The sequence below is a fragment of the Drosophila arizonae genome, chromosome 3, assembly GCF_054131065.1.
Source record: "Drosophila arizonae isolate 15081-1271.41 chromosome 3, UAZ_ARI_1.0, whole genome shotgun sequence".
NCBI lineage: Eukaryota > Metazoa > Arthropoda > Insecta > Diptera > Drosophilidae > Drosophila > Drosophila arizonae.
The window spans coordinates 29486604-29503659 of NC_142923.1; the positions used below are offsets into that span (position 1 = coordinate 29486604).

A 17056-nucleotide genomic window follows, 5' to 3' on the forward strand; every position below is an offset into this window, starting at 1 on the left:
TTTCTTGTGTAAGCTAAAAGTCGCGAAAAATTATTGAAATATCTATTGCTCCAAGGGTTCAGGGGATCTCGTAGTCGAGCAGTCTCGACTAGAGCTTTCTTACTTGTTTTTATTGTGTTTTTTTGTGTTTTTATACCCTGAACCCATTGAAAATGGGAAATCAGGGTATAATGGTTTTGTTAAAAGTATGTAACAGGCAGAAGGAGGCGTGGCAGACCCCACAAAGTATATATATTCTTGATCAGGGCGACGAGCTGAGTCGATTTGGCCCTGTCCGTCTGTCTGTCCGTCCGTCCGTCCGTCCGTCCGTCCGTCCGTCCGTCCGTCCGTCCGTATGTATGAACGCGTCGATTTCAGAAGATATAAGAGCTAGAGACTTCAATTTTTTTTTTTAAATGTCCGTAATTACAGCGCGCATATCAAGTTTATCATTAAAAATCGCTAACTCATCCCGATCTTTTTTTATCGATAAAAAACCTTATCGAAAACCAGTTATAAAATTATATCTTCTACACCCTTATTGCTAGAGTTTCCAAATTTTTAATGTATGCTTATATGCAATTTATACAATTTCGGTTTTTGTTAAAATTAACCCCCCATCCTTAAATTCACCCCCTCACCCTCACTTTTGTAAAAAGCGTATTTCAAATACTAGAGACTTGGGCTTTGGAATATACACACATATTCACCATATGATTACGCTTTAAAAGTTTCATTCATCGTATGTCTACAAAAGAAATTATTTAACAAATAAATTCTCATAATATTGCCCACACTGCAGCGCAGCCCAAGCGCAGTCGCTGCTTACTGCGCAGTTAGCAGAGCGCAGGCTTATGCGTGCGTGTGGATGCATGTGTATGTATGTGTGCATAAAAGAAGTGCAGAATGATTAGAATATCAGCTTGGAGGGTTCAGGGTATCTCCTAGTCGAGCAGTCTCGACTGGAGCTTTCTTACTTGTTTTCTTTGTTTATGTGTGTGTTTTTTTTTGTGCTGTTTTTTGTGTTTTGAGCTTCTGTTGATGTTTTTTTTTTTCTTTAATGTATTAAGGTTTTTTCTTATTTATTCACTTCAGTGTGAACGTTCATTGTTTGCATTTTTATACCCTGAACCCATTGAAAATGGGAAATCAGGGTATAATGGTTTTGTTGAAATGTATGTAACAGGCAGAAGGAGGCGTGGCAGACCCCACAAAGTATATATATTCTTGATCAGGGCGACGAGCTGAGTCGATTTGGCCCTGTCCGTCTGTCTGTCTGTCCGTCTGTCCGTCTGTCCGTCTGTCCGTCTGTCCGTCCGTCCGTCTGTCCGTCTGTCCGTCTGTCCGTATGTTTGAACGCGTCGATTTCCGAAGATATAAGAGCTAGAGACTTCAATTTTTTTTTAAAATGACCGTATATACAGCGCGGACGTCGAGTTTGCTTTTAAAATTCGAAAAATCATCCCGTTATGTTTTTATCGACTAAAAACATTCAAGTTCAAATCAGATGCCTCTATAGCTAATTGTGAATGATTTTTCTTTTTTTAAATTTCTCAAATATTCAATATAATATGTAGATCATATGCTGAAAGTTTCATTAAATTCCGTTCAGTCCAAAATTAATAAAAAATAATCAAATATTTGGCCAATTAACAAACGCACGTGCAGCAGCTACAACAAAAACATCACATCAGCTGTTAGTTTCGTTTAGTTTTGGTAGATGGCGCAGCAGCAGTGAATCTATTTGAGTTTTGCCAGCGCCACCAGCAGGAGTGGGGTGGCCTAGTGTGTTAGCTGGATGACGCTCGATCAAGAAGTCGCGGTTCGAATCCCGATCGGTGCAACACTGATGTTAATTTTTTTTAATTGTTTCAAAATATTTTTATATTTTCATAAATGCGTTTTCTATTTAATTTATATTTTTAAATACACCGAAATTGAAATTTTAACTATACTTTATGTGCGTTTTTAATAGTTTGGTTATTCTAGCAGATTCTTAGAATCACATCAGCAGTTAGTTTCGTTTAGTTTTGGTAGATGGCGCTGCAGCAGTGAATCTATTTGAGTTTTGCCAGCGCCACTAGCAGGAGTGAGGTGGCCTAGTGTGTTAGCAGCATGACGCTCGATCGAGGAGTCGCGGCTCGAATCCCGATCGATGCAACTGATGTTAATTTTTTTTAATTGTTTCAAAATATTTTTATATTTTATTAAATGAGTTTGGTATTTTATTTATATTTTTAAATACATTGAAATTGAAATTTCAGCCATACTAAATGAGCATTTTTATTTGTTGGGTTCAGGGTAGTATCTAGTCGAGCACTCTCGACTAGAATTTTCTTACTTGTTATTGTTTATTTTTTGTTCTCTTGTTTTTTTTTTGTGGTGTTTTTTTTTTCATTTGTTTTTTTTTGTGCGGTTTATTTCTTTTATTTGTTTTATTTTTATACCCTGAACCCATTTTCAATGGGAAATCAGGGTATAATGGTTTTGTTGAAATGTATGTAACAGGGAGAAGGAGGCGTGGCAGACCCCACAAAGTATATATATTCTTGATCAGGATGACGAGCTGAGTTGATTTGGCCCTGTCCGTCTGTCTGTCCGTCTGTCCGTCTGTCCGTCTGTCCGTCTGTCCGTCTGTCCGTCTGTCCGTCTGTCCGTATGTATGAACGCGTCGATTTCAGAAGATATAAGAGCTAGAGACTTCAAATTTTTTTTAGAATGTCCGTAATTACAGCGCGCATATCAAGTTTATCATTAAAATTCGATAACTCATCCCGATCTTTTTTTATCGATAAAAAACCTTATCGAAAACCAGTTATAAAATTATATCTTTTACACCTTTATTGCTAGAGTCTCCAAATTTTTAATGTATGCTTATATGCAATTTATACAATTTCGGTTTTTGTTAAAATTTACCCCCCACCCTTAAATTCACCCCCTCACCCTCACTTTTGTAAAAAGCGTATTTCAAATACTAGAGACTTGTGCTTTGGCAATTACATGCATATCCATGTTATAATCAAAATCTAAAAGTTTCATGAAGATCGTACGTCCACAAAAAAAGTTATTAAACAATTAAGTTCTCATAGTAAGCGCTCACTGCCGCCCATGCGTGTTTATGCTTGTGTGTGTATATGTATGTAAATGTTTGTGTATGTGTGTGTATGTGTTTGTGTATGTGTGTGTGTATGTGTGTGTGTGTATGCGTTTGTGTGTGTATGCGTGTGTGTGTGTATGTGTGTCTGTATGCGTGTGTGTATGCCTGTGTGTGCGTACGTGCGTGTGTGTGTGCGTGTTTCTTGTGTATGCTGAAAGACGCGAAAAGTTATTGAAATATCTATTGCTCCAAAGGTTCAGGGGATCTCGTAGTCGAGCAGTCTCGACTAGAGCTTTCTTACTTGTTTGTTAAGTTTTTGTTTTTTTTTGTTTTTTTTTTTATTTTTATTTTTTATTTTTATTTATTTTTTGTTTTTTTCTTGTGTTTTTTATACCCTGAACCCATTGAAAATGGGAAATCAGGGTATAATGGTTTTGTTAAAAGTATGTAACAGGCAGAAGGAGGCGTGGCAGACCCCACAAAGTATATATATTCTTGATCAGGGCGACGAGCTGAGTCGATTTGGCCCTGTCCGTCTGTCTGTCCGTCCGTCCGTCCGTCCGTCCGTCCGTCCGTCCGTCCGTCCGTCCGTCCGTCCGTCCGTCCGTATGTATGAACGCGTCGATTTCAGAAGATATAAGAGCTAGAGACTTCAAATTTTTGCTAAAATGTCCGTAATTACAGCGCGCATATCAAGTTTATCATTAAAAATCGATAACTCATCCCGATCTTTTTTTATCGATAAAAAACCTTATCGAAAACCAGTTATAAAATTATATCTTCTACACCTTTATTGCTAGAGTCTCCAAATTTTTAATGTATGCTTATATGCAATTTATACAATTTCGGTTTTTGTTAAAATTTACCCCCCACCCTTAAATTCACCCCCTCACCATCACTTTTGTAAAAAGCGTATTTCAAATACTAGAGACTTGGGCTTTGGAATATACACACATATTCACCATATGATTACGCTCTAAAAGTTTCATTAAGATCGTATGTCTACAAAAAAAATTATTTAACAAATAAATTCTCATAATATTGCCCACACTGCAGCGCAGCCCAAGCGCAGTCGCTGCTTACTGCGCAGTTAGCAGAGCGCAGGCTTATGCGTGCGTGTGGATGCATGTGTATGTATGTGTGCATAAAAGAAGTGCAGAATGATTAGAATATCAGCTTGGAGGGTTCAGGGTATCTCCTAGTCGAGCAGTCTCGACTGGAGCTTTCTTACTTGTTTGTGTTTGTTCTTTGTGTTTTTTTTGTGTGTGTGTGTTTTTTTTTTTTTTTTTTATACCCTGAACCCATTTTCAATGGGAAATCAGGGTATAATGGTTTTGTTAAAAGTATGTAACAGGCAGAAGGAGGCGTGGCAGACCCCACAAAGTATATATATTCTTGATCAGGGCGACGAGCTGAGTTGATTTGGCCCTGTCCGTCTGTCTGTCCGTCCGTCCGTCCGTCCGTCCGTCCGTCCGTCCGTCCGTCCGTCCGTCCGTCCGTCCGTCCGTCCGTATGTATGAACGCGTCGATTTCAGAAGATATAAGAGCTAGAGACTTCAAATTTTTTTTAAAATGTCCGTAATTACAGCGCGCATATCAAGTTTATCATTAAAAATCGATAACTCATCCCGATCTTTTTTTATCGATAAAAAACCTTATCGAAAACCAGTTATAAAATTATATCTTCTACACCCTTATTGCTAGAGTCTCCAAATTTTTAATGTATGCTTATATGCAATTTATACAATTTCGGTTTTTGTTAAAATTTACCCTCCACCCTTAAATTCACCCCCTCACCCTCACTTTTGTAAAAAGCGTATTTCAAATACTAGAGACTTGGGCTTTGGAATATACACACATATTCACCATATGATTACGCTCTAAAAGTTTCATTAAGATCGTATGTCTACAAAGAAATTATTTAACAAATAAATTCTCATAATATTGCCCACACTGCAGCGCAGCCCAAGCGCAGTCGCTGCTTACTGCGCAGTTAGCAGAGCGCAGGCTTATGCGTGCGTGTGGATGCATGTGTGCATAAAAGAAGTGCAGAATGATTAGAATATCAGCTTGGAGGGTTCAGGGTATCTCCTAGTCGAGCAGTCTCGACTGGAGCTTTCTTACTTGTTTTTCTTTGTGTTTCCTGTGCAATGCTGTGAAGTCTTTTATTATTATTATTATTATTATTTTTTTTTTAAGTTAAGTGTTGTGTGTAAACGTTCATTAAATTAATTTGTTTTGTGTTTTTTTTTATACCCTGAACCCATTTTCAATGGGAAATCAGGGTATAATGGTTTTGTTGAAATGTATGTAACAGGGAGAAGGAGGCGTGGCAGACCCCACAAAGTATATATATTCTTGATCAGGGTGACGAGCTGAGTTGATTTGGCCCTGTCCGTCTGTCTGTCCGTCTGTCCGTCTGTCCGTCTGTCCGTCTGTCCGTATGTATGAACGCGTCGATTTCAGAAGATATAAGAGCTAGAGACTTCAAATTTTTTTTAGAATGTCCGTAATTACAGCGCGCATATCAAGTTTATCATTAAAATTCGATAACTCATCCCGATCTTTTTTTATCGATAAAAAACCTTATCGAAAACCAGTTATAAAATTATATCTTCTACACCTTTATTGCTAGAGTCTCCAAATTTTTAATGTATGCTCATATGCAATTTATACAATTTCGGTTTTTGTTAAAATTTACCCCCCACCCTTAAATTCACCCCCTCACCCTCACTTTTGTAAAAAGCGTATTTCAAATACTAGAGACTTGTGCTTTGGCAATTACATGCATATCCATGTTATAATCATAATCTGAAAGTTTCATGAAGATCATATGTCCATAAAAAAAGTTATTAAGCAATTAAGTTCTCATAGTAAGCGCACACTGCAGCCCATGCGTGTTTATGCGTGGGTGCTTGTGTGTGTATGTGTTTGTGTATGTGTTTGTGTATGTGTTTGTGTATGTGTGTGTGTATGTGTATGTGTGTGTGTATGCGCTTGTGTATGTATGCGTGTGTGTGTATGTATGCCTGTGTGTGTGTGTGTGCGTGTTTCTTGTGTAAGCTGAAAGACGCGAAAAATTATTGAAATATCTATTGCTCCAAGGGTTCAGGGGATCTCGTAGTCGAGCAGTCTCGACTAGAGCTTTCTTACTTGTTTTATTTTGTTCTTTATTTTATTTATTTTTTTTTTTTTAGTTTTCTTTGCTGCAGTGAACTGAAGTGTGTGAACGTTCATTGTTTGTATTTGTTTTGTTTTTTTGTTTTTTTTTTTCTTTTTTTTTTTTTTTTTTTTTGTGATGTTTTTATTTGCATTTTTCTATTTTTTGTGTTATTGCGTTTTTTTCTTTTATTTGTTTTATGTTTTGTTTATTTTGTTGTTTTTTTTTTTTTTTTGTTTATTTATTTATTTATTTTTTTTTTTTGGTTTGTTTTTATATATATATGGTTTTTTATTTTTGTATTAAAAAAAGAAAAAAGAAACCCGAAAGATTTACTTGTCCATTACTATATGGCTCAATTAAAACATTGTTTATGTTACTTCATCAGCTTATGAGCACACATTCCATTTTACATTCAGTGAATGATAAAGTATTCTTATAGACAATAACCTTCTGGTTCATTAAAATAAATCTTAAAATACATTGCTAAAATATTTGATCAATGAATTGAACTCATTAGTGATTCAGCTCAACAGTATAAGCTGACTGATCGCTGAATTAGTTCAGTACTTCATTCAATTATTGTTAATATTTACACAGAATTACTGGAACAAAAGCAAATCCTCCTTCTTGTAATTCTGTTTTTAATAAATCTATTTATAAATTGTTTCATAATTTGATTTTTGATTTACATTTGGAATTATTTTCATAATCTTTTCTATCCCAGCACGAATATTGCAATAACAAAGGTAATTTAAATGCCGACTTTATGGTTGATTAAATCGTATTATACGGCCATCACAATTATAGATCCATATCTAAATATTATAATGTCCACAAAGTTAATCTGATGGTAATTAGTAAATATAAAGGAAGCTGCTGGAACAGAAAACAATTTGCATAAGCCAAATAAATTTGGCTGAATACGGAGGCAGATCTAAAAATACTGTTAATGCTGGGCAGAGGAAGGTGCGCAGAGGCGAAGGAGTATGACGGTTGGAGGGCTAGGCGAGGCTGCTTTCGGCCAAAATAGGAAGTTCAACCAACCATGTGGGGGTTACGCTGTGGTTCTTCCCCCTTCATCCAGTTCTACTCAGCCCCAGTCGCAGCGATTTATCAAAGTTCATTGAAATTGTGTGCCGCCTCGAGTCGGAAAAGTATTCGTCCTTGGGTGGTTGGTTTTGGAGGCGGGGCTGTGCTGTGCTGTGCTGTGCTGTGCTGTGCTGGATGAGGTGGGTGGTGGGGCAGTGTCCTTGCCACTGACTACGTCATTCATTAAAATGTGTTTGCAGCTCGTAAGTTTTTGGCGCATTAAACAGCATTGAGCTGTCAGCCGTACTACAATCCAAACAAAGTGCCATAAAAGCCCGTCACATGCTCAGAGTGCGATACTTTCTGCACATTCAAGACGCCGCCTCCATTGCCACGCCCGCCTTACCTAATTTATGATAGCTAATTCCAAATGCCGCATCCTTCAGCAAATGAAAAGTCAATACGCCACATTTGATTAATAATCATATTATATGGTTTATTAAGCATCCAGACAAAGCAGCGCACAGTGTGCGGGTGAGCGGGACTTGTATACCCTCAGTGGTTTGTATATCCTCTACTATCGATTCTAGGGCATGTGCTAAAATTAATTTAGATTAATTTACCACTAAATTGCCAACGCACATAGACAATTGGATGATCTATCACTCAAGTTTTAGCTGAGATTTATGTATCAAGCCAAAATGGAATAATCAAATCATATAAACAAACAAGACATTTTTGGAGAGGTCTGACTGCATAAAGGTACCCTGGGAGTTAAGCCAACATGTGTATTTAAAATTATTACTAAAAAAATAAAATGTTCACGAATATTCCATAAACATAATAATTAATATTTTCGTATTGTGGTTAATGTAAAGGAAGTCACGTCTGATGACTAATGACTAATGACTAATGACTAATGACTAATGACTAATGACTAATGACTAATGACTAATGACTAATGACTAATGACTAATGACTAATGACTAATGACTAATGACTAATGACTAATGACTAATGACTAATGACTAATGACTAATGACTAATGACTAATGACTAATGACTAATGACTAATGACTAATGACTAATGACTAATGACTAATGACTAATGACTAATGACTACTGACTAATGACTAATGACTAATGACAATAAATTTTATAAAGTGTTATTTTTAATACTGGTTATACTACTACTTTTATACTACTTTCGGTTCATAAAATAATCTTCGTACTGGTAGCTTTACATTTGTAGTTGTGTTCGGCAATATATATATAGTAGGTACTTTCACATTATATAATCCAACAGTAAATTGACCTCTAAGTCGTTTGTTAAATACCAAATTATAAAGAGACATCTTTTGTTTGAGCTATTCGCCTTGTACCAGAGCAGAGTTTTAGACTGCAGGGCATTTTGTTCTATGGATAGACCTCTCCACTTGTCTTTTCTTATTTTCCTGCTGTATTGTGTCTTCTATCTATTGTTATATAACTCTTTTGTTTTGCCACAGTTGACTTGAACCATTTGTTTGGCTGGCTGACGGCTTTTATATATACAAATATCTTTATCATGTGACAAGTGCAGACAGCGCCATGTGCCGGCCCAAGGATGTGGCTTCAACTCCTATATCCAATTCACCGATTTACCTTTTTCTGTTGTTGTCTTACGTCTGCCCACAAATTATAATTACAAATGATATATTTTGGCGTTTTTATTATGAGACTGTGCATAAAATAAATGATGTAAATGCCTATTAGAGCTCACTTCTATGACAAACGTGCAAACTTTGTCCCGCGTGGTTGCCCTTAAATTTTTTTATTTTTTATTTCTTTGACTATATATCCTTTAACTTGTTTTTTTCTTTTTTTTTTTTGTTTTGTTGTTTTTTTTTTTTTTTTTTTTTTTTTAATATGATTTTTAGCGCTATAGAAATATAAAAATATAAATTGGCCTATTTACATGGAAAATGTTCGATGTGTAACTGAAATACTTACAATTATATTTACCCGAATATCCGAGTCTATAAACTAAATGTGTACATTTATTATTATCTTTGCTCATTACTTTAAATATTTTTTATTCGAACATACCATTCGATGTTAACAATTTATAATTTGTATATAATGAATTCTCTTATTTATTTTTTAATTGGATTAACATTTGCTTATCTGCTAAATTAGGGTATAGCCTGTACGTTGTCTTAAATTCCGTGCGTAAATTCCTCTCATTTTCTTATTTCTATAAATATTTGATATAGCGAACTGGGGCTATCAATGCAGTGGAGCGATGGGGAGTGGTAAGCGGGAGGGGAGCAACAAAAGAGATAGAGCCAAAGGGGGGTCGTTTACGACGTCGCATTGTTGTGCGTAGAAATATCTAAGCTATGCGGCGTACCGAACCGGGCATAATCAAAATACAATTGTGCGAGGATGTGAGAGTGTGTGTATGTGTGAGTGAGTGAGTGCGGCAGTTCACGAGTGTGTTTGTGTACGCGAATATGGGTGTTTGTGTGTGACTGTTTGTAAGTGTTGTAACGCTTGCACGAATTCTATTTCTTGTAGTGTGTGCTGGTGCTACTGCTGTATGTTTGGCAGCTGAGTCTACCTGAGCCTAGCAAACGGTCCTCGCTCTCAGCAAAAGTTTGCTATAAACTGGAAGGCAAAGAGCAAGCTACAGTAACAGAGGGAGAGAGAGCTTGAGAAGGTCTATTAAAGAGCCAGCTAGCGAGTGTGAGAGAGCTAATATTAAAGCATTCAAAATGCCAGAATAATAAATTCATTAATTATAAATTTAAACAACACCAAAAGCAAATGGCACATAAACTAAGTGAAGGCGGGAGAGAGCCGAATGGAAGAGAGGGAGAGTGGAACGTGAGAGCGGCACTAGCATGCAGCAATCAAGCTCAGCTCCTGTGCAAAACACACAACTGGAAGCGGTCGAGCGATGCTCGTGAGCGCGTCGTTTCGTCGGCTCGCTTCTCGTTTATTCGTCTTCTTCGCTGCGGCCCCGAGGCTCGTAGCTGGCTGGCCAAGGAGCCAAAACGTTTTCGTGCGCTGCGCTGACAACATCCTCGCAGGACCAATAAGCGGACGGTGCGTTAAGCAATAAAAAGAATTTTATGGAAGTGTGTGTGTGTGCAGAAACTTTTAATCGTGTGTGTTGAAAATTGATTGCACTTTCAAAAAATACAAATACAACAAAAAAGTAGAACGAAAAGCGGAAAGGAATGAAGAGTTAAAGCGTATGACGATATGCAAAGCGAAATGAATTTTTCTGCCAGAAAATTGAAGGCAAACCCAAATTTTATATAATCAAGCAATAAAAATGACACAGCGCTTGCCTGTTCTTGTGTACGTGTGTATGTGTATGCCTATGTATGTGTGTGTGCGAGTGCAGAAATGTTAATACCATTGTATCAAGTGTGCCTCTGTATGTGTGTGTGAGTGGTTTTGGGTGTGTTTGTGTGTGTGTGTGTGTACGTGCGCGTGTGTACGTGTGCGTGTCTTCTCGTGCCTTCAGGCCTTTCATAAAGAGGTCAAAACGTTGCTTTCGTTTTTTTACGCTTTTTACAGTGTGCAAAGACAACAAATTTAATGGCCAGCCAAATAAAAGAAACTTGAAGAAGAATCAAAATTGTTGGCGTTCCGTTACTCCGTAATATTTTGGCACCGTTCCCTTTAAGCTGCCCAATGATATAATAGTTGGTACAACTTGAGCAAGACTCAAAAGAAGCGTAGCTTTAACGGTAAGCCGTAGTCGTCGAGTGCGTGTGTCAGAGAACAGAGAAGGAGAGAGAGAGAGAGACACAGAGAGATATATGAATACGTAGTGGGAGAGAGTAGGCATGACCTCCTAATTGCACATTTTTATGGCATACTTTTAGCTGTCGCAATTAATGTTAAGCACAGCTATTTTTTGTGCTGAGCAAAGCTAAGCTGTGTATGAGAATGAGTAAAATAACAGCATAAACGGCATAACGGTTTAAAAGCATATATAATATGCTACCTAAGCGAAACCCCAGTGGTGCACTTTAAGAAACCTGTGATAATAATTTCTGTAATTATGTGATCATAAAAGTGTTTACTACAATTCGGCTTTAGAAAAAAGTGTTTATAATATAGTAAATAAATATTCAGTATATAAATCCTTAAAATGCAGTTGATAATATGGGAGAGAAATTTTAAATAAAACAAAGCCTAATCAAATCGAATACTTGGTCATTTAAGTGAAAAATATATCCATAATGTTAAAATCTAATTCATATATTTAATAAATAAAGCTTAAATCACATTTTACTAATTTGTTTATAATACCACTTATTAAAATAAATTTAAAAAAAATATATATATTAAAAATTGGTTTAAAAAAAAAAAACATTTTATGGCACCATTCTTTAAATTATATTAAAAGCAAAAAATAATTATTTTATGTTCAGTAGTTTTTAATGCATTTACTATCTTCTATTGTCTATTACATTATGTATATAACATAGGTAAATATTAAGAGAAATATTACTATTGAATTGCAAGACTTTAAAGCCAAAATGATTAATTTATAACAGCGCTGAGAGCTATGCTTTATAAAATGCTTTAAGCAAGTAACTAAAAAAAATATATGGAACTGTTTTTTGAGCTAAAAGAATTTCATATCACACAATAAAAGTTGCTAATCTTATGTATATATTTAAAACTTTGGCAGCAGTTGACACAAATCTGAAATCTTCATAATTTTAAGGCAAAATTACGTAAAAGCAAAGGAAAGGACAAAATCAAAGTAATATAGCTATAAAAATAAGATGTTACGCAATTTGCAGCGAATCAAAATTTGACACAGCCCTAGAGAATCAAATGCCATAATTAATAATAGTGCCAACAGAATCGAAATTCCTGTCTAAGCTTCAGCCTATGGCTAAAAATACGGCAAAAAAAGAAAGAAGAAAAACACACTCAGGCTAGCTGTAAAAAGTGCGAGGCTCAAAAGCACACACAAACACATGGAGCCCGTCGGAGGTGGGGGTAGAACATTAGCGGCAGCTACTCAAAGCATAACAATGAACGTAACCGCACATAGAGCCTAGAGACAGCCACAAGCAGCTACATAAAAAAATGAAGCAATGAGCGAGAGAGAGAGCAATAGAGGGGAAGAGGAAGAGGGAGGGGTAGGGAGAGAATGAGAGACATTGGGTGTGTATTTGTGTATTTGTGTGTGCGTGTTACCTACTAAACTAAATGAAAGTAAAATTGTAAGCGTAAGCTAAAACAACAAACACAGCAGCAGCCGTAGCAGCAGAAACAGCAGCAGCAGTAGCAGCGGTAGTAGCGGCCGCAGAAAACGAAAGCAATAACAGAAACGTGAGCAGCGATAAGAACGCTGAGATAAGCAGTAGAGCGTGTAAGCAGACAAAAACACACACACACACACACAAACAATGAGAGGACAAGAGAGCGAGTGTGAGAGTGAGAGTCGAAGTGAGCGCGTGTGCATGTGCTGCGCTTGCAGAGAGCATGCAAATTGTCTAGTTAAACATAAGCAGGCGTGCAAAAAGCGTTTGACTAACTTTAGCTGTTTATCGTCTGCTCTCTCTTTTTGCAGATTTAACAGCTCGTGCAAGTTCAATGTAAATGCGAAAATGTAAACAATACCAGCGCACGCGCAACAACAGAAACAACAACAGCAGTTATAAAAATATAAAACACGCTCTGCCATAAACTGGATCTGACTGCCTTCCAGCTGGGAGCCGTTGTCGTATCCCTTCCAGTGAGGCCTGCAGCACACGGCCAGCGACGTTAACAGCGCCACAGCAACGTCAGCAGTGCTGTCCTGCTAGTCGTGCTGTGTGCTACACTGGCAAAACTCAGGGAAATTTTCCACAAGCACAAGAACACACACATACACACACGCACACAAGGCATACAGTCACACGGTCACAGGCACGCACACAGCGTTGCTTTACGTTGCCAAAAAGAAAAGAGGAACGCAACACACACACGTACACATGGCCCAGCCAGGAGCCGTCATCAAAAACGAACGCAACGTCAATGTAGTGGAAATGCTGCGGCCAGCGTCAGCGCCAGCAGCAGCCGCCGCAAGAGTAGCACCAACAACAACCGCAGCGAGTTGCTTGTCTAGTGCATTGCTGTGTTAATTGTTATTTATGTATAGTAGTGTATATAAATTCGTGTGATATTGCAACAACAATGCAAAAGCATAACAGCAAATAGCCGAGAACGTGCGAAGTACAGAAAGTTAGAGAGTGAGGAGAGAGAGGGGCAGAGAGTGAAAGAGAGAGAGAGAGAGTGAGAGGAGAAGTGAACGAGCTGTTTTTAGCAGCGCAAAAGAAAGCGATCAAAATAAAGTTTCACCAACCACAAACAACGATAACTAACGGTTTTGCAACAACATTAACAAGAACAACAGCAACAACAACAGGAACAGCAACAGTAACAACATTTAACGGGTCCAATGTTGCAGCAAACAACATGCAGCAAACAACAATGGCAGCAGTATCAAGAAGAAGAAAAAGAACTAGAGCAACAACCACAGCAAGAACAACAACAGCAGCAGCAGCAGCACCAAGAACAGCAGCAAGCAGCTAAGGCTACTAGCTACAGCAACATACCGCGCCTTGGCAACATGGGCCTTAGCAACATGCTGCCAGCCAGCAATAGCACCACAACAACGATAGATTTCAACAGTCGCCGGCGACGCGGTCGCCTACGGGCCGCCCACAAATGTTGCCGAGAAGTGCCAGCAACAAATGCAAATGTTGCTTATACACAACAACAACAAAAACAGAAACAACAACAACAACATACGAAACAAACAAAACACCATGCAAAGCTTTTGTTATCAATAATGTGCGCGTACATTGTCGATTGTGTAAATATTTTAAAACGCTTAGTATTATTAACGTTAACAACAACTACAACTGCAACTAATAATAACAAAAATAAGAACAACAATAGGCACGCCCGTGGGCGTTGTCAGCCGCAATGCTGCCTCACGCTGCTCCTGCTGCTCTGCCTCTGCCTCTGCTGCGCTCAGGCCCACAAGCCGAAGAGCGTGCACAAGCAACAACACCAACAGCAAGAGCATCAGCCGGCGCACAACAACGATGTCACGTTCAACAACATGGCCGACGTGCCGCCCACTTATCAAGTGAAATCATCGCAAACATCGAATGAGGACGAAGCCGAAATCCTTTATCAGTCCTCCGAAATGTTCGGCGAGGAGGAGGAGGACGACCTTGCGGATGGACGTGAGCCGAGCGGCCGGCAGGTGAACGAGGATAATGCGTCCAACCCACGCGGTATCAATGGTAAGTGCAAGCCAACAAGCCATCTAGTAAGCCCTCTCATTTTTCAAGGACTCCCCTTATCCACGAAATCCTTCTTGCACTTCCATTAATATTAGTGGAGCTGTTATATCAGGCCACGCTATCTCTTCAGCTGTTCCGCTTTGTGTCAGTCGGGATGTCTTCAAGAAATCAAGCAAGGAATCTATTAATGTACAAATTTATATTCGGGAATTTGGTAATCCTTGAACTTGTTATTTAAATGAACTACCAAATTAAGTTAGCAATCGAATTAGTTCACTCTGCCGTAAACCCTAGACCACCATAAACCATAGACATGCAAAGTTCATGAGCTGAGCATTCTATGGAACCAGTCTAAGAAGTGCACATTTGAATGTCGAATGTTTCGTTCACATAGTGAACCACTGAATTGCTGAATAATATAATTTATGAGCTATTAGGGCAAATGAACTATTGAACGTGCTCATTGAGTTTAATTAGAGCTCCCAACTCCTATATAGTATATGCACGATACAAGATTGTATTAATGACATGTCCTTGAGCATGTCAACGGGCAGGACACCTTCGATGACATATCACTTAGGTCCTCATGCGAACGTGTGTCAAGATATTTGAAGACGTCACCAATAAGCATGTCAACAAGAGCACAATTTTCATCTGGAATACGTACACCCACTTCTTCACACATACACACATTCAAACGCACACAGTCGGGCGCTCAACAAACATGGCTTATGCGTGATTTGGCCTTTTGCCTGCGACTATGACTAATGGAATTTATATTTAAATGAGGCACCACAGCGAGGGGCAGGAGCTCTGAAAAGGGAAATTCGCTTTATAAGTGATTTATGCGACAGACGAAGTACAACTCAATCGAGCTCTGAGGGGTCGAAGGCAGAGCCTGGCTAAGTCCTCTCCCAGCAGAAAATCGAATTTGACTTGCATAGCTCACAATCCAAGAGCAAATAAAAAATAAAAAAATATGCGCAAATGAAAATGTGCGTTACATAGGGCGTATGTGATATATAACATACAATTTATAATAATTTAATTTATAATTTAACTATTTAGATAGGAGAGTTCATAATACAATAAAAAAAAAGATTAAAATACAGACAAGAATGAAGTCTTCTTTTAAATCTTCGTCATAAGGAAACTCAAGTAAATTAAAGTGTAACAAAAATATATAATTATATTATATTAAAGTTAAACAAGTCGAAAAAGTAATACATGGAAATATTTATAATGTATATATGTCGTAGAGGAAATAAAGATAATTCATTTAAACAAGAATTGTCACAATAATTTATAGCGTTTGTATGCACCATTTAAGGTTATTGACAGTATATTATATCTTTACTAATAATATATGTGTGTTACAAATTAGAATAAAATATTATAAATATTTATTTAAATGATTTCGTAGTTAGACGTTGCGTATACGTCATATTTATGTAGATTAATCATTTAAACAAAGAACTATCATATGGCTTAAATACATCATCTCAGGCTATGCCAGTATAAATAATATATGTGCTCGAATGGGAATCAAATACCATAAAGATTTCTCAAGATTATTTTGCTGTTACACATTGCGTATACGTTATATTTAGTTAGATAATGCATTTAAACAGGGAATAGTATATTATAGCTGTATTTATAATATGTGTGGTCGATCAGGAATAAAAAACAAGAATATTTATTGTAAAAAGTATTTAGGTGTTACACATTGCGTATACGTTATATTTAGTATGCCCTGTAAACCCATAAAGTCGCGCATAAATTACGTATACGCAACGTCTGCAAGCATAAATAATTGAAACGAATTTTGAACAGCTGCTAACACACACTTCTACATACAACAAACACACACACACATACTTATACACACAAACAGCTACATTTCTGCATTTCTGCATTTGTTTCTTTTTTCAGTGCTTGGGGCCAAGTCAAGTTGGGCAAACCTCGTATTCACCTTTTGTTTGGCCAACTGCTGCCACATAGCGCAATTTTTATGCTACTTATTTTGCTGTTGTTGCTTTTTTCTTTTTTTCATTTTGTTTTTTATTTTTGGTTCCAACAACAATTAAACACGACGTGGCACAATGTTTGCCTAGGCGTGCGCGCCCTGGAGTCATTTCTCATTTTAATGACTCAACCGACGCACAGTGGGGCCTCTGCCGGCAGAGCGTGGCGAAAATCAAAAAAGGTACTTTAAGCGATTTTTAAAAAGTTGATGTCATATGAAAATAAATCGATCTACTGGTTTGTAGCCGAAAGATTTTTGAAAATCGGTCAATTTTTAGGGTAGTTATAGCCCTTCAAAATTTGGGAAAGTCGCAAAGTTGTGAAAAGCAGCGAGTTTTTGTGAAAAATATCCCACTTGTCAATTGAATTGTAGGAAAAATCTTGCACTAATTTTTGCAGTGTTGGTTGCGATTTAAAGAATGGACTATTACTAATAGAATACTAAAA

General features: G+C 37.5%; 1 protein-coding gene across 12 annotated transcripts in view; it reads left to right on the forward strand.

Moving 5' to 3' along the window:
• Positions 1-10200: 10200 nt before the first annotated feature.
• Nckx30C (solute carrier family 24 member Nckx30C) overlaps positions 10201-17056 on the forward strand; it is a 50630-nt gene continuing 43774 nt past the window's right edge. For 7 of the 12 annotated variants that reach the window (XM_018003689.2, XM_018003687.2, XM_018003690.2 and 4 more), the window contains exons 1-2: positions 10202-10358; positions 12859-14584. In XM_018003689.2, the coding sequence (XP_017859178.1) occupies positions 13729-14584 (856 nt within the window). In that variant the 5' untranslated portion in view covers positions 10202-10358; positions 12859-13728. Of the gene's footprint in view, positions 10359-10400; positions 10617-10838; positions 11012-12858; positions 14585-17056 lie in introns of those variants that run through there. The other 5 variants (XM_018003683.2, XM_018003691.2, XM_089466064.1 and 2 more) reach the window with 3 other exon arrangements.